The sequence below is a fragment of the Gadus macrocephalus genome, chromosome 4, assembly GCF_031168955.1.
Source record: "Gadus macrocephalus chromosome 4, ASM3116895v1".
Classification (NCBI taxonomy): domain Eukaryota; kingdom Metazoa; phylum Chordata; class Actinopteri; order Gadiformes; family Gadidae; genus Gadus; species Gadus macrocephalus.
This window is the reverse complement of record NC_082385.1, coordinates 4,970,747-4,988,405: the sequence shown is the minus strand read 5'-3', so window position 1 is coordinate 4,988,405 and position 17,659 is coordinate 4,970,747. Positions and strand designations below refer to the sequence as shown.

Genomic DNA, 17,659 nt, shown 5'->3' with positions numbered 1-17,659 from the left:
ACATGTGAATAGACAGACAGGTAGATATAGAGTTAGGCAGAGCGTCAGACAGACAGGTGAACAGCCAGGCAGGTGAACAGACAGACAGGTGAACAGACAGACAGGTGACCTACACAGCCGTGGTGACTGAGGTCCTGGCTGATGCGGCGGAGGTCGGTCTTGAGGCGGGGCATAGCGGGGTGGAAGCTGTCGCTGCTCTGCAGGACGTTGAGCAGGTAGAAGTCCAGGATGTTGGCATGGAGACAGCAGATCTCAGCGTTCTGCACACAGGGACACTCAGTGACCAGGTGACCAGGGGAGGGGCTAGTTGAGGTCAGTAGCGAAGTAATACTAGTTGAGGTTAGTAACTAGGATGGACTAGTTGAGGTTAGTAACTCACCTGATCCAGGGTTTGATTTGGTGAAACCCTGCTTATCAGCCTGAGGCTGGTTTCATCCAGAGTTTCCGGGCCCTGGGCCTGAAAGACAAGAATGATATCAGGAAAGTACCATGAACACGTGGTATCATTAGAATCACTGCTAGGATCATTATTAGTATCACTACCTATACATAACGCATGTCATACATAATACACTGTGTATTAAGTACATGGTGGATCCTTACCTTTTTCGATATGTTGTCGATCGCCTGATACGTGTCACGGTTGCGCAGCACCTTACTCATTGGTCGAGCAGACGAGTGCTGAGAACACAGCAGCCAGGCAAAACACACAAACAGCAGCATGACCGCACTGGATTCACCCTTCACTGGACTACACTAACCCCTTCGCTGGATTCACCCGCTCACTGCAGTACACTAACCCCTTCACTGGATTAACGGTTCACTGCAGTACACTAACCCCTTCACTGGATTAACGGTTCACTGCAGTACACTGATCCTTTCACTACAGTCCACTTTCACTGGAGCAAATTAACAATTTCACTGGATTTCCTTCGTCAACCTGCTCTTTTTATTGTCAAAGGAGAGAACACGTGTGACGCCCCCTGTCACTCAAATCTAGGGCAACCTCACCCCTCCCCCCCCCCCCCTCTGTTTGCTCTATTTTCAGTTAATTACAGTAAAGGAAATGAATGTGTGTGTGTGTGTGTGTGTGTGTGTGTGTGTGTGTGTGTGTGTGTGTGTGTGTGTGTGTGTGTGTGTGTGTGTGTGTGTGTGTGTGTGTTTGTCTGTGTTGGGAGTTTTTTTTTTTTTACGATTTACTAAAATTCCTCTTCTGAAGTCAACTTCCTCAACTTCGTTTATAAAATACTTCGTTTATTGAACTTCCAAAATACGGGGCCTATTCTAACCCATGTCATCATCATCCTCATCGTATGATATGAGTCAGAGCATACACACACAAATACACACACACAAACACACACACACACACACACACACACACACACACACACACACACACACACACACACACACACACACGCACACACACACACACACACAGACGCACACACACACAGAGAAGCCAGTGTATGTGTGTGTGTGCTCAGTATTATTTTGTGATTGCTGGGATAAGCGTGTTTTTAGGGTAAGCCAATGATAGTAGTAAGTAGGTAAGTACAATTTATTTATAAGGCACATTTAAAAACAGTTTTCTGGAGTGGGTTTTGACGTAGGGGGAGAGAATACCTAAGTCGGCCAAGCGAGGGGCTTTAGATTTGGAAGGGACTACCCATCCAAACTTTTACCTCCTCAAGGCAGTCAAGGAGGGTCTGGAGCGAGTCCGCAGATCTGAGAGGAAGATATAATTGCGAGTCATCAGCATAAAAGTGAAATGCAATGTTATGCTTCCTGATTATATTACCTAGAGGGAGCATGTATAGGCAGAAGAGGACAGGGCCTAAAATGGACCCCTGGGGGACCCCAAAGGACACAGGGGCTAGGGTGAGGAGAACTGTCCGATAGACACTGTGAATGATCTATTGGTGAGGTAGGAGGAAAACCATTGAAGAGCTGTGCTACTTATACCAACCCACTGCTCTAGGCGCGACAAGAGGGTGTTGTGGTCGACAGTGTCGAAGACGGCACTGAGGTCTAGTAAGATCGAAATGGCATTTTCTCCAGAGTCTAGAGTGAAGAGCAGGTCATTCGTTACCTTCAGCAAGGCTGTATCAGTGCTGTGACGTGATCTAAAACCTGATTGGAAGGGTTCCAAAATCTCGGCATGGTTTGAAAAGGGCAATAGTTGTGATAAAACCACCTTTTCAAGGATTTTTGGAATAAAAGGTAGTTTTGAGATGGGACGGTAGTTTCTTGGACATTTTACATCCAGGTTATGTTTTTTAAGCAGTGGCTGGACAACCGCCTGCTTAAAACTTGCTGGAACAAAACCCCTGGTCAGGCAAGAGTTGAGGATGACCTGAATACTTGGGCCGATGGAGTCAAAGACGTCTTTTAATATTTGGGAGGGGACAGCAACGTTAGGAGAAGTTGAGGGCTTCATGACCCTGACAATGTCCCTCAGTTCCTCTAGTGACACTGGTAGGAAATGGTCAAAAAGAGCTGAAGGCCTAATGCCTAAGTGATGCAGGGGAGTGACTGGTGATGAGGGGGCGAAAGACTGCCTAATGTGATTGATTTTGTCAGTAAAACATTTCATAATTGTCGTGCAGATGTCAGTGGATGGCTCGACTTGTGAGGGGGCTTGTGGATTGATGATTGAGTTTAAAGTGCTAAAAAGGATTTTGGGACGATGTTTACTGATAATATTGGAAAAGTGTACAACTCTAGCTGCTTTAGCTGCTGTTTGGAATGTTGCTAGAGAGTTCTTGAAAATCTGGAAAGAGACAGTGAGGTGATCTTTCTTCCACTTTCGCTCAGCTGTCAGACAGGCTCGCCTGAGAGAGCGGATAGTGTCATCCAGCCATGGGTGTGATATGATTTTGGAGTTGAAAATACTCAGTAGTTCATCTGCACAAGGGGGGGGATCACTCGTAGTTAAAATGGAGGTAGCAACATCACTAGCTAGAAAGCTATCTGCAAATTGTTCGGCAGTGAAAGGGCCTATGTAGCGTGCATATCGATCAGGGGATTTGGATGTGCATTGAGGATCAGAAATATTAACATTGAATAAAATAGGTTTGTGATCAGATAAGTAAGCATCCTCGACATTCACATTATCAATGGACAGGCCATGGGATAAAATTAAGTCTAGGGTGTGCCCGAGTACATGAGTGGACTGATTAATATGTTGCATAAAGCCAAGAGAATCCAACACATGACAGAATTCCTTTACCATAGGTTTATCTTGGCAGCAGACGTGGATATTAAAATCACCCAAAACCAACAGTCGATCATGCAATGTTATATAATGCGACAGAAAGTCTGAAAATGCTGTAATGAAGTCCTTGTTTGGTAATAATTGTTGGTTACTGTCAGGGTTGTTTAGTGTTGGTGTAAGTTAGGGGTAATTGGTGCTAGTTATGTTGAGTTAGTTTTATTTATTTATTTGTAAGGGTTTGTTTGTGGTAGTAAATATTGGTTAGGGCTAGTCAGTTTAAGTAAGGATTTAGTAGTTTGTGGAAGCAGGTCGAAGTTAGTGTTTGTAAGGGTTTGAACTGTCGTGGCTGACATCTTAAACCAACCTCTGTTCACTACTGACTCAGCAGGAAATTAATACAACAACTGGAACGGCTGGACCCCTGCAAGTATTCACACACACACACACACACACACACACACACACACACACACACACACACACACACACACACACACACACACACTGACAGGGGAGCCCTAATCCAGTTCAGTAGGTTGTGAGGTCACGGGGTTGACGTTCTTTCGGGGAAGTCTGTTAAGAGCTCTGGAGGAACATGAGTCATGACAACGTCAACCAGGTCAGCCTGGATGTGGTCCACGTCCGCCCTGATCAGCTGCTTTACACTTATTCTGTTCACCTGTTCTGAACTGGTTCTGATCACCTGTTCTAAACTGGTTCTGCTCACATGCTTTAAACTGGTTCCTTTCACCTGCTCTAAACTGGTTCTGATCACCTTCTCTAAACTGGTTCTGATCACCTGATCTAAACTGGTTCTGTTCACCCCCTCTACACTGGTTCTGATCACCTGCTTTAAACTGGTTCTGTTCACCTGCTTTAAACTGGTTCTGTTCACCTGCTCTACAGTAAACTAGTTCTGTTCACCTGCTCTAAACTGATTCTGTTCACCTGCTCTAAACTTGTTCTGTTCATCTGCTCTAAACTGGTTCTGTTCACCTGGCCGACTGGCTAGTTAGTGTATTGAGTTTTTAATAAATAAATTAAATAAAAGATACATGATATTGCAGTGCTATATAGTAATGGGGGTCGGATACAGGCTAGGAATACATTATAGATTACACCTTCAACCTCGAAAGCCAGTATTGTTGCAGTTCCAAATTGCTGCCAACAGACGGCAGTGTTGCGGCCCCCAGCCTACACACGAACCAGAGTATTGCTTCCATGCAGTGAATTAGCTCTCTTATATATATTGTGGCGGCGGCCAAGAAGTAGACAGAGTCAGGCTTAATTCAACTGTAGCTCTGCGTCCCATACACCGCACGACTTCAGGCTACTTTTATTCCACCCAAACAACGCATAAGGAAACAGCACACCCAACGAACTGACATGTCATGGTCAGTGACGGTGGTGGCAGACACATGTTAACATTGAACAACACACAACCCAATAACACCCCGAACCCATTAACCCCACTTAACCTAGTAACAAACAAGGACGACAAAAAAAACTTTTATCAACTGAAAACAGCAACTCCCAAGATCCCTGTGCGACCCCGGAGGAGACGCCACAATATATTTAGATGTATAATTAATAATATATCATTAAGCACTCCTGAGTATCTATTTGTAAATTTTCTATTATTAGCTCCCTAACCTGCCCTTCCTGGCTGTCTCTCATGCTGCTGTCACGGCCCTTAGCTAGCATGGGGACCAAATCCTCTTGTCGATCACAGATTGGTGACATCTGAAGGGTGTGCGTGTGTGTGTGTGTGTGTGTGTGTGTGTGTGTGTGTGTGTGTGTGTGTGTGTGTGTGTGTGTGTGTGTGTGTGTGTGTGTGTGTGCGTGCGTGCGTGCGCGTGCGTGCGTGTGTGTGAGTTGGGGTAAGATGGTGTCCAGCAGCTCTCGGCTCAGACTGGGCTTATTATGGGTTGCAGAGTTGAAGGTTACCAAGGCAACGCAACGTACATTCAGGTCGGGGTCTTTATGGGTCTTCAGGAAGTCACCTGATGGAGGGCAGTCAATCAGAGCAGCTGTGTGTTACCTATTGCGTTCTTAAGCTGTGTGTGTGTGTGTGTGTGTGTGTGTGTGTGTGTGTGTGTGTGTGTGTGTGTGTGTGTGTGTGTGTGTGTGTGTGTGTGTGTGTGTGTGTGTGTGTGTGTGTGTGTGTGTGTGCTGGGCCTAAGGACTGGGGTTGTAAAGGCGCGTTCATGGTCCTGGTGATAACGAGACGGCTCGCCAGTGAGGACGCTCACGCTTACGCGTGTTCCCAACGGCGACCGTTCATGTGCACGGGGTTGGGAATCTAAAAGTTCTTCACAGCAGGGTTTTTTTATCAGATCGAACTAAACAGAACTTAGTAGGATCAGTTTCAAGTTTCAACGCCTTTATTTTCTATAGCCTATCACCTACTATCCTTTTGCTTTTATTTATGAGAAGCACATTGTATTGCCACTGTATAGAAGGCTACACATGCCCTCATCTAGAGCTGGTTTACCAGTACAAAACGTTAAAACTGAGCAAAGTCGATGCCACCAGACGGTTACAACATCAATCAATAGTAAAGTATGTGATATGATGGTTGATTATTTTTTGAGTAAAACGTTCATTGAAGAAATACACTCCTCAATGTCCGATTACTTTTTTAATGACAAAGATGAAGAAGCCCTGCAGCAATACACAAAATATCATAATCTACAACCAGTTATTCCTACATGCACATGTCTAACATAAATATCATCAGGAACTTAACCAAACATGACAAAAACAACTATAGTAATAAAGAATGATAATGGACTTAAATAATGGGCATGAATTTTGCTAACAGCTTAATATCCAACCTCTGTAACAGGAACGTCTGTAATGCTGGCAAACACAATAAGGCCTCCTGACCGACTCAAATACTATCCCCTAGTGGCCGGCGGTAAATTCGGGGCAGCGACGGGGGTGTCTGCAAAGCTGGAAGCGATGCATCCGGGGTGACGCCTGTAGGAACGGGGACATCTCGGGCCCCGAGACCAGAGGATGCCTCACCAGGGGGCTCCGGCGGGTGTTCAGGGTGGCGAGGCAGGGGCTGGCTGTCCAGGGTCGCGGGTGGCGGCAACAGGGCAGCTGGCTGCTGACGGGTGTAGGGGGTGGCTTGAGTGTGGCCGCGAAGGAATCGCCGGTTGCGCAAAGTCAGGCGCCCCGACCAGTCAACCCTCAATCCGATACTGATCGTGACCCAGGGACTCCACTACGACCCCTGACCTGTTCAACTTGTGTTGACGAAAGAAAATGAGTCGCGAAAGGGAAGACCAAATACAATCTGTGCCGGTGAGGTTGCAGTCGGGGTCAGGTGTGTTGCGCAACTGTAACATGGCACGCAGAAAGCGATCATGATCAAGACCGCCAGTTGGGCCAGTGTTGGACATCAGAAGGCACTTATCAGTCTGCACTGTCCTCTGTATGGCTAGCTTTGAACTCTGGACCACCGTCGCTTGAAAGTTCCTCCGGCAAGACAAAGGTGGCAAAGAATGTGCGGAGGTGGCGAACCAAGCCAGCCGAGCCTTCAAGATCAGTGCCTGCAGTGGAGTATAGGACCTCCACCCTGCCCGAGAGTCGATCTCCGACAACCATGTAGTGTCAGCAAACACTGAATGGGGTGGACGGTGGTGATGGTAGGGGGGGCGTGGCTGCTTATGACGGAGCCTTACGGTTACAGTCTGAACATCCCTACCAGGTGGCTCAGATGTCCTTCGACATCCTGGGCCAGAAGACATGGACGGGGCCTGCTGCTCCATGGCAGAAGTTCCTTGGTGGGCGGCATGGAGGTGCCGGAGGACTCTTTCACGGAGGGATGTTGGAACCACGACAGTCGTGATACAGGAGGACGGCATCCTACGCGTAGATGAACTCACAGACCGGCGACAGACTCACTAGGACAGGGTCATTAACATCAACCCTACCCTCATGCTTGATCGTATAGAAGTTGGCCGAGGCACGCGTCAGCTGCCGTCTATCGTGCAAGAAGGGACCATTAGATGGCTCCTATTCCTTGTGCATCGTCACGGATTGAAGCCATAAGTGCTGTTTCTACGGCGTCAGGTACGCTCGGCGATTCCAACATGAGGCCGTTTGCAGGGCCCCGAGAGGGAAGGATGTCTCGAAGTTGCATCAGCGGCATTGGTTGCTCTTGCCAGGCAGGTACACAATGTCAAAGCACCATGGGAGGGTACGTTGCTTGAGCCTGACCAGGAGTGAGTTTGTTATCACCGAAGATCTTCACAAGGGGCTTATGGTTGGTACGACCATAAGCCCCTTAACATCCTTGTTTGAAATATAGTGTTTGCTCCAGGCCCCAGGCCACGGCCAGGGCCTCTCCTTCGATGGCCGCATAGCGTTGCTCCACCGAGGATAGGAACCGTGAACCAGCGAGGGTGATCCTCCATCGCTGGTTCAATGTTGTCGGAGCAGGAAGTGGCCAATACCACGCCTGGGCCAGTCAGGGCGGGGGCAGGTGCGCCTCCGCATGTCGTAGATCTCCATGCCCTCACGGATGGCCCCAATTATGGCTTGTTTGGACGTTTCCAGTTCAGGGGACCATGAGAATTTGCAGCGTGGGCTGAGGAACGGCTTGAATAGCGCCATAGTGTCGCGCAACTGAGCGTAGATCGTGTGTGTGTGTGTGTGTGTTTGTGGAACTGTGTTTTGGTGACATAATGATTACAAAGTCACAGCCTGTACATAGCTAAAATTTGTCAGAATCTTTATTCATTCATATACAAACAAAAATACTAAGGTCTGAATCCAAACTTAAATATTTTAATAATCTGCATTCATGATGTCATAGGCTGGGGTCACAGGTCACATGATATCCTTCTCAACAGGAGGTCCCACCCCATCGTCATAGCAACTGTGTTTGAGGCGTCCTCATGGCAGTTTGTTTTGATGGTTCTATTTCTAGAGATAAAGATGACAGACTTCAGTCATGCTCTCGCTCGCACACAAACACAACAAACACACACACCTGACCTCGTATCAGGATGTGGAGAACTGAGGGTCATTTATATTCTTCATCTTCTGTTCCCCCGGCCCATCTGGAGGTGGTCTACCCCGACCCCTCTACACCTGCAGCTTTCACCCGTCTGTCTTGACCTGTCTATGTCTTTACCTGTCTGTCTCCACCAGTCTGTCTTCACCCGTCTTGTATTTACCTGTCTAAATCTTTTCCTGTCCATTGCTGTGTTCCGATATCCATACTATCCGTACTTACTATACTTAGTTTGAGTACCTGGGGCGTTCCAATTAAGATCGGGTGAAAATAAGTGTACTGAAAGGACCCGGATGGTGTACTCAAAATGGTCAAACCACGAAGTGTGGATAGATGAACACTTTTCGTACTCAACGGCAGCCATCTTAGCTACGTAGTGGAAGAGGGCGGGGCCAGGTTGAGCCAAAGTCTGCGCATTTTCCACATAGCCTGCATTAATAGTCATTTTGTAGTTTTTATAGCTTTTACAGGCTGCTAGGCATAAAGAGTTCATCGTTCAAAGCGGGATGTTTATTGCGGGGGAGGTGCCGCAGCGGCAGTCGTGATCTTATTTTCCGGTGAGTGCGCCACGGAGTATTCGATTTGGAACTGACATCTGAAAATCAGCGCACTTATGCCGCTTTTCCACTGCATGGTACCAGCTCGACTCGACTCGACTCGACTCAGCTCGCATTTTTGGCGTTTCCGCCGCGAAAACATGGTATCTGGTACCTGAAGTGGCTGCTTTTTTTAGTACCGCCTCGCTCAAGGTTCCAAGCGAGCTGAGCCGATGCTAAAAGGTGACGTCGGCAGACGGCCACTGATTGGCCAGAGAGTGTGACGAAGTCATGAGAGCGACATGGCAACCATGCTGGTAACAGCCATAGCAGCGCCGCAGCCAACATATTCCAGTTCTTCAACTTCTTCAACATGCCAGCTAATAATACGAACACGAATACCATCGCATCGATGTCCTCCATTGTTATTATGTGGGTTCTGTCCATGTGTGGGTTGCGTAGGTGTTGTTTGCGTCGCGTACAAAAATACGTCACGGCTCTTTCGCGCAACCGACCCCGCCCACGTCCAGGAGGTACTATTTGCGGTGGAAAACGACCCGTGCTGCTACCGTGTCGAGTCGTGTCGAGTCGAGTCGAGCTACATGTGCGGTGGAAAAGCGGCATTAGTGAGTGCGGATAGTGTACTACGTTTAAGTGTACTCATGGAAGCATGGATATTGGAACACAGCATATGTCTTTACCTGTCCGTCTCCACTGGTCTGTCTTCACCCTTCTCTTTACCTGTCTATTTCTTTACCTGTCTTTAGGCTAACCTGTCTACTGGCTTGGGGGTCAGTATAGTAGACCCAGACCCCGGTCTCTGTGTGGACCTCTATCTCTGGCTGAATGGATGATATGTATAAACGTAGAGCTTAGCTAGAACCGGGTCTTAATGATCTAGAGCTAGATGATGAGCTGGGATTAGATGTAGTCTCCAGTGGAATGTAAGATCATAGGCATCGTGGCGTCCCTCACGTTACTCTGCTAGCAGACATGTTTTCATATTCTCATTATTATCACATCATACGTGGTGCTAGTCAAGAGCGAACACAAAGTCCTACAAGTCCTACATTTCTTTGGGAGGTTTGAGGCTGAGGACCTGAATAAAGGCTGCTACCTGGGGTTGATCAGCTAACTGGTTCACCAGCTACCTGGTGTTCACCGGCTACCTGGTTCACCAGGGTTCACCAGCTACCTGGTTTCCACCGGATACCTGGTTCACCAGGGGTTCCCCGACTACCTGGTTCAACAGGGTTCACCAGCTACCTGGGTTCACTAGGGTCCACCAGCTATCTTGTTTACCAGGGGTTCACCAGTTATCTGCTTCACAAGCTACCTGGTTCACCAGCTACCTGGTCTTCACCAGCTACCTGGTTCACCAGGGGTTCACGACTACCTGGTTCACCAGCTACCTGGTTCACGACTACCTGGTTCACCAGCTACCTGGGCTTCACCGGCTACCTAGGCTTCACCGGCTACCTGGTTCACCAGGGGTTCACGACTACCTGGTTCACCAGGTGTTCACAAGATACCTCGTTCACCAGCTGTCTGGTTCACAAGCTACCTGGTTCACCAGGGTTCACTTACTACCTGGGTTTCACCAGGGGTTCAACAGCTACCTGGCTCACCAGGGGTTTACCAGCTACTGGTGGCGGAACCCTCTTAGGACCTGACGCAGAGCATTCACCTCTTGTTGATGGTTTCGTCCTATCAGGCGATGGTATGGCCCACCAGGTGGGCGTGTCTAAAGGAGGACTTCAGGTGGTTGGCGCCCTGTGATCAGTGGGCGGAGCCCTGTGCTCGGTAGGCAGTGTTGTGCTTTACGTCTAACTGCCAATGATATCGGCTATCAGCCAATTGTCACGGGATGGCTAAAAGCTAGTAAGTTGATAGCTAAATGTTATAGCTAACAAATCAATTAGCCACCAGGTAAAGTAAAAACAGGTAGTAAAAATAACTAACCAACAGTAACTTGTTGGCTTTTCCCTTCTTAACTGGCTAACAGTCGGTTAACAGGCACAACACGAGCAGCTTCAAGCTAGAACAACACTGCTAGCTTCTCAACAGTTCATCTCAGATGGTGTGTGTATCGCTGCTGAAAACATAAAAATAGTGTTCCCTTCATCAGCACCATATACATCTTAGTTAAATTGTGTGTGTGTGGGTGTGTGTGTATGTGTGTTACACTGAGCTACAGTGTAGTGTGGTGTCCTAACAGGCTAACGGTGGTTTCATATAGCCCAGGCTAACAGGCTCACCAGGCTAGCAGCCTGAAAGCTGTTCTTGTAGGATATCCCCCGACAGGAAACACACCTCCACTCACTCCCTGATGCTCCGCCTCCTGTTGGCTCCGCCCTCAGCTCACCAGTTTGGGCAGAACTGTCCTAGGCTGAATGTTTCCGTTAGCGTCTGTGATGACGGCTAGGTTAGTTCTGGTCTTAGAGGAGGAGGAGAGGGTGGAGGAGGAGGGAGCTATGGTCTTAGAGGAGGAGGAGAGGGTGGAGGTGGAGGGGGTCAGCTTGGAGACAGAGGTGACGGTGCTGTCTGTGCTCCTCTTGGTGGAGGAGGAGGAGGAGGTGGTGGTGGTGGGAGGCCGGGGGAGGCGTCTCCGGAGCCAGGGGTGTCTCAAGGCCTGGCTGGGGCTCATGCGGATGGCCGGGTCCCACTCCAGGCACTGCTTCAGGAAGTCCAGGAAGAGAGGGTCGTCGCAGCCCCTCAGGGCGACGCTCCAGTCCTTGCTGGCCGGCGGGCCGCGGGCCTTACCCCGCCGCGAGCGGCCGGCGCCGAGCGAGGCCGACCCGTCCGCCAGCGTGCTCACCACGCAGTAGCGCGGGTAGCCCTTAGACGACACAAAGTTCTTGGCCCTCTTGGAGGCGTCCAGCAGCTTCTGGGCGGGCATGCCCAGGAGCTCCATGATGCAGGCCAGCTGGTCGGCTTCGTCCTCCCCGGGCAGCAGGGGGTACCCGGTCAGCAGCTCCGCCAGGATGCAGCCCAGTGACCACATGTCGATGGGCATCCCGTAGCGGGAGCCTGCAACACACAGGGGTAAATGGGACCAGCAACTAGGACCAGCACCTAGTCCCAGGAACAAGTCCCAGGACTGGTACCAGGAGCAGTACCAGGACTAGGACCAAGTATCAGCAACTAGGCCAAGGAACTAGTACCAGGACTAATACCATGACTAGTACCAGCAAATAGTACCAGGACTAGTACCAGGAACTAGGACCAGCAGCTTGTACCAGGAACTAGGACCAGTACTATAGGAACTAGGACCAGGAACTAGTACCAGTAATACACAAAGGGGGTCACTAATAGGACTAGGAGCTAGTACCAGGAAGTAGGACCAGTATTAATATGTTGAAATAGAAAGTAGTACCAATACCTATATGTTCACATACGCTAGACTAGTACTGGTACTAGTATGTTTGCATAGGCTAAACTAGAACTGGTAGTAGTATATTCGCATAGGCTACAACACACTAGCTAACTGGCAAGCTTAATGCTAAACATTTACAGACCGGTCAGTACTGACAACAGGGCGAAGGTTGCTCTTACCCAGAATGACTTCTGGAGCGCGGTAAAACCTGGACTGGATGTAGGTGTAAACTCTCTGGTGTTCGTAACAGCTTGAGCCAAAATCAATCACCTGCAAGGAGAGGAAGCAGATTGATTCTGATTCAATGATGCAGCCGATATCGGTTCACATTAGAATATGTAGAATATATTACACATGCTCTCCTATGATAAACTAATGGTCTCTTCATATGTGACCTTCAGTCCTATACGAATACACCTGTTCTAAGATGTCTATCCAACAGTGCTACTACACCTATGCTAACTTATGGTCTGATGCTAACATAAGAAGATAATGATACAGGATAATGGATAAAGGTCAGTGAAAAAGGACAGTGATGCAGTAGGCAGATAAAAGACAGTGATAAAGAAGGTAGATAAAGGACAGTGATACAGGAAGTAGATAAAGGATAGTGATAAAGGGCAGTGATAAAGGACAGTGATACAGGAGAGTGATACAGGACAGTGATAAAGGACAGTTATACAGGAAGTAGATAAAGGACAGTGATAAAGGATAGTGATGAAGGACAGTGATAAAGGACAGTGATACAGGTCAGTGATACAGCAGGTAGGTGATATAGAACAGTGATACAGGACAGGGATAGAGGACAGTGATAGAGGACACTGACACAGGAGGTAGGTGATAAAGGATAGTGATGAAGGACAGTTATACAGGTCAGTGATACAGGAGGTATGTGATAAAGGCAGTAATACAGGAGAGTGATAAAGGAGGACGGCGTACCTTGATGCCGCTGCGGCCCTGCTGTTTCAGCAGGATGTTCTCAGGCTTCAGGTCGCAGTGGATGATGTGGTTCCTGTGCAGTGAGTCCAGACACTGCAGGATGGAGTGGGCAAACTTCCTGACCAGCGGCAGGCTGAAGCCCTGGAACTTGTTCTTCTTGATGAGCTCGTACAGGTTCATGCTCAGCAGCTCAAAGGTCATGCAGATGTGGTTCCTGAAGGTGAAGTGCTCCAGCATGTGGATGACGTTCATGGTCGAGTCGTGGTCCTGCTTGCGGAGGTGCTCCAGGATGCGGATCTCCTCCGCCGCCTGGCGGTGGAACCGCTTCTCGTTACGCACCATCTTCAGCGCCACGTGGGCATGGCACTTATGGTCAAACACCTTGACCACCTGCACAGGTGAGACTGCTGTTAGCACTCGTCAGGTAATACCGCTTTTAACCCTCTGTACTGTACTGGTGTAATACTCTATTACTACTAGTAGGTAATACGGTAATACACTTCTGACGGTCTATACTTTCAACATAAAGTGTACATATTTATAATTTGAAATTTGTCCCAGCCTTTATATGACAGATACTATAGTATAGGGTCTATAGCATATAACCGCGTTTTCTGATTACAGTTTAATGTAACAGTAAGCTGACAACACCGCAATTGCAAATTAACCACACGGACATAAACATGGCGACCGGTCAAACAACACGGCGTTCGGCGAGCGCATCCGCCGTGTTGTTAAACAAATAACACCCCTAATGAACGGGGTTAAACCGGGTGAGCGTGTCGTTCACAGACACCAGCACGAACGAGTTCACAGTAACGTTCATCAGGCAGTAATACAGTACGTTCAGTTCACGACGTTCGCCCCAAAATAGGAACAAGTTTATGAACTGTCGTTCAACGAACGCGTTCAGGCACAACACTGCCAGTAGTTAGCGCTGGTCCGGGTTAGCTCTACAGTAGTTAGCTCTACAGTACCTGTCCGAAGCTGCCCTTCCCGATGACCTTGAGGACCTCGTAGCGGTACGCGACGTGGTCGTGGGGGACGTGGATGTAGGAGCCCTGGTCGTCATCGTAGCCGCTGTTGTTGGCTCCGCCCATCACCCCCGCACGCTTCTTAGCACCCGGTCCAATGAAATAGACTGAAGGGATGATACATTGATGAACAACACTGGAGAGAGAATACACTCACCCCTTCGCCCTCACCCCTCCACCCTCAACCCTTCATCCTTACCAATTCACCCCTTCCCTCTCACCCCTTTCACCCCCACCCCTTCGCCCCCCCCCCCCCCCCCCCCCCCCCTATTCCCGTCACCCTGACCTCTTACAGCGTCCCCCTCACCCTTTCATCCTACCTTCGGGATAGTTGAACACCTCATGGTGCTCGAAGGCCGACAGCTTGGACATGAATTGCCTCATGGCCTGCTCTGGGCTGAGGGGCGGAGCCTTGCTCTTGCTGTCGGCTGATTTGACCGTTGCCCCACTGCCCTGCCGAGCGTGGGCGGGATCTGAAGATGATTGGCGGTCGGGCCTTGATGTCAGAGCAGCCAGTCCGTTGGGTTGTGAGGTCAGAACCTGTCGCTTGTTGCTGTTCTCCTCGTAGAGCTGGTCCGACATGGCTGCCTTTGGACCACCCTGCATACATGAAGCCTATAGCCTTAGCACTGGGAAAGCTCTCTCCAATAGCATACCGTTAGCACTTTCAGCTAGCTCTCTGTTAGCATACCCTCATCACAGGGGAAGCGCTCTCCAGTAGCGTACCGTTAGCACTTTCAGCTAGCTCTGTTAGCATACCATAAGCACTTTGAGCTAGCTCTCTATTAGCATATCATAAGCATTGGAGGTGGTGAGTGAGGTCCCCCCATTCACTGTAAAGCGTCTTTGTGTGTCTAGAAAAGCGCTACATAAATTCATTCCATTATTATTATTATTATTATTATTATTGTGGGGAGCTAGGTCTCGGTTAGCAAACGATAAGAGCTCTATGCTTTATATATAAAATGCATGTTTGTATGTATGTATGTATATGTGTGTCTGTGTGTGTGCGTGTGTAACCTAATCAAGCAATAGTACTCTTATCCTATTTCTGTCCGTCATCATGACCTACACCTGTTAAGACATTCACTCACACACTCACACACACACTCACACAGACACAGCTAGCAGAGAGTTAGTAAGATGGCTAGCTCAAACTAACAGGGAGGCTATCAGAGAAATAGTAGCTAGCAGAGAGCAACCAGTATCTAGCAGGGAGGTTATCAGACAGCTAGCAGAGTTGGTAGCAGAGTGGTAAGAACAAAGCAAGAGTGGTTATCAGAAAACTAGTAGCAGCTAGCCAAGTTGGTAGCAGTAGCTAGCAGACGGAGTAGCAGGCAGCTAGTAGACTGGTCAGCAGAGTGGTTAGCAGAGTGCTTAGCTGGTTTTGGTTGACTGAGCTCCCAGCTGTCAGGATGTGTTTAGACAGCGGAGGGCTAAAAGTAGCCTCATGCTAAGTAAGACAGTGTGTGTGTGTGTGTGTGTGTGTGTGTGTGTGTGTGTGTGTGTGTGTGTGTGTGTGTGTGTGTGTGTGTGTGTGTGTGTGTGTGTGTGTGTGTGTGTGTGTGTGTGTGTGTGTGTGTGTGCGTGCGTTTGTGTGTGTGTGTGTGTGTGTACCGTAGGGAGCGGGGGTAGGGAGAGGGGAGATCCTGTCTGACTGGATGTTGCCCCACGCTGGAGATGACCTGACTCTCCACCTTTACCTGAAAGATATAAGTGAAGTTAGAGAGACACTACACACAGACACATTACCGAAGCATACCTAACCATGATCAACCCCTAACCACAAACAGAGCGGGCCGTGTTGTGATTGGACGGGAGCGGTTCAACTGGCTTAACAGGACTGACAACAGATTGAACATGAAGACTACTTAGCCTAGCCTAGCCGGCTTAGCCTAGACGGGTATGTCCTGAATTATCTGGTCAGCAGCCATCAACTGTCAGGTGGCTGACAAAATCAATCGGATTAGATCAATCAGAATACTGCTACATCAATCTCCACCTCCTTAAACCTTCTAGCTCTATATACAACTGAGTTTCTCCTCATTCTATAACAACTACCTCTATATACAGCTGAGCTCTATATACAACTGACTCTTCCTCCTAGTTCTATAACATCTAGATCTATATACAACTGACAGTTTCTCTTCATTCAATAACATCTAGCTCTATATACAGCTGACTGTCCCTCCTAGTTCTATAGTGTCTAGCTCTATATACAACTGACTGTCCCTCCTAGTTCTATAGCATCTAGCTCTATATGCAACTGACTGTCCCTCCTAGCTCTATAACATCTAGCCCTATATACAACTGACAGTTTCTCCTCATTCTATAACATCTAGCTCTATATACAGCTGACTGTCCACCTAGTTCTATAACATCTAGCTCTATATACAGCTGACTGGCCCCCTAGTTCTATAACATCTAGCTCTATATTCAGTTGACTGTCCCTCCGAGCTCTATTACATCTAGCTCTATATTCAGCTGATAATACACTGCATATAACAACATCTAGATCTACATAGAAATGACAGTATAGAGATGACACAACATGTAACATAACATCTAGCTCTATGTAGAACAGACAGTATACAATACACAACATATATACTGTACAATAACATCTAGCTCTATACAGAACCAACAATACACAGTAAATATACCCTATAACAAAAGCCTAGTGTTGTCACTTCTATATAGAGCTGCACTTGTTCCAGTATTAATAGAATATATCTGAATGTAGTTAATGTACTATACTATGGTACACTCGGTACTGGTCGTGCCGATGTCCCTTCAGCGGGAGGTCGCGGACAGGCAGGCCGGGCTATGAGGGCCGCGGGCAGGGGAGCGGATCTCACCCGTCGGAAGGACCGAGGCGCTTGGCTTCTTGGTCAACATGGCGGCCGCTGCTCTCCTCTGGACAGAAATAGACTCGATTCCTCCTCCTCTTCCTCCTCCTTACATCCACTCCTCTTCTTCCTCTCGCTCCTCCCGTGGCTCTCTGTCTCTCCGGCCCGGTGCTCCGATCATCGGCTCAGTGCGTGGCCTGACCCGGTCCTCCGGTGGGTGCTGGGCCGGTCCTCCGGTGGGTGCTGCGGGTCCGAGGAGTAGCCATTGCGGGGATCCGAGGCGAGGCGACCGGCAGCTCGAGAAGACGGGTCGTAGGGCGGGGCTTCCGACTGGAGGATCAACAAAACAAACGTCCTCTTTTCTGTTCATATCCCCACGTTTAATCATATTAATACATCACTCACTGTTTATGTCACCATATTTAAGCATGTTAATACTACTGATATCACAGTATATAAGCATGTAAATACCAAGTTATTAGATAAATATACAAGCATGTTATAAACATCGACTGCAATATTCCCCCCATGTACACCAAACCTCTGAATATAAAGCATGTCAGCACGTTATTCCCATAGACCTATACAGGCTCTATGGTTATTATTGTGTTTATTACATTATACACATGTATAAAGCAAATAAGCCTATAATGGTGCGGTGCCCTGTCTCACCAGC

General features: G+C 48.3%; 1 protein-coding gene across 4 annotated transcripts; it reads right to left on the bottom strand.

Moving 5' to 3' along the window:
- Positions 1-7,947: 7,947 nt before the first annotated feature.
- Positions 7,948-17,311, bottom strand: dyrk2 (dual-specificity tyrosine-(Y)-phosphorylation regulated kinase 2). 4 transcript variants are annotated; one of them, XR_009525059.1, is made up of 8 exons: positions 16,993-17,311; positions 15,752-15,837; positions 14,455-14,734; positions 14,078-14,241; positions 13,101-13,490; positions 12,341-12,431; positions 10,229-11,815; positions 7,948-10,197 (listed from the first exon to the last, which is right to left on the bottom strand). XR_009525059.1 is itself a non-coding variant. In XM_060048703.1 (7 exons), the coding sequence occupies exons 1-7, from the start codon at positions 17,030-17,032 to the stop codon at positions 11,142-11,144; spliced, it is 1,725 nt and encodes a 574-aa protein (XP_059904686.1). In that variant the 5' UTR covers positions 17,033-17,311; the 3' UTR covers positions 7,948-11,141. The 4 variants fall into 4 exon arrangements, 1 of the variants encoding a protein (XP_059904686.1); XR_009525057.1 differs by having other exon boundaries at positions 7,948-10,155; XR_009525058.1 differs by having other exon boundaries at positions 7,948-10,155; positions 10,247-11,815.
- Positions 17,312-17,659: the final 348 nt, after the last annotated feature.

Coding starts and splice junctions, on each gene's coding strand:
- dyrk2 (XM_060048703.1), bottom strand. CDS start 17,032: ATGTTGACCAAGAAGCCAAGCGCCTCGGTCCTTCCGACGG. Junction 14,242..14,454: donor GGTGTTCAACTATCCCGAAG/GTAGGATGAAAG, acceptor TCATCCCTTCAG/TCTATTTCATTGGACCGGGT. Junction 11,816..12,340: donor CGCTCCAGAAGTCATTCTGG/GTAAGAGCAACC, acceptor TGTGTGTTGCAG/GCTCCCGCTACGGGATGCCC.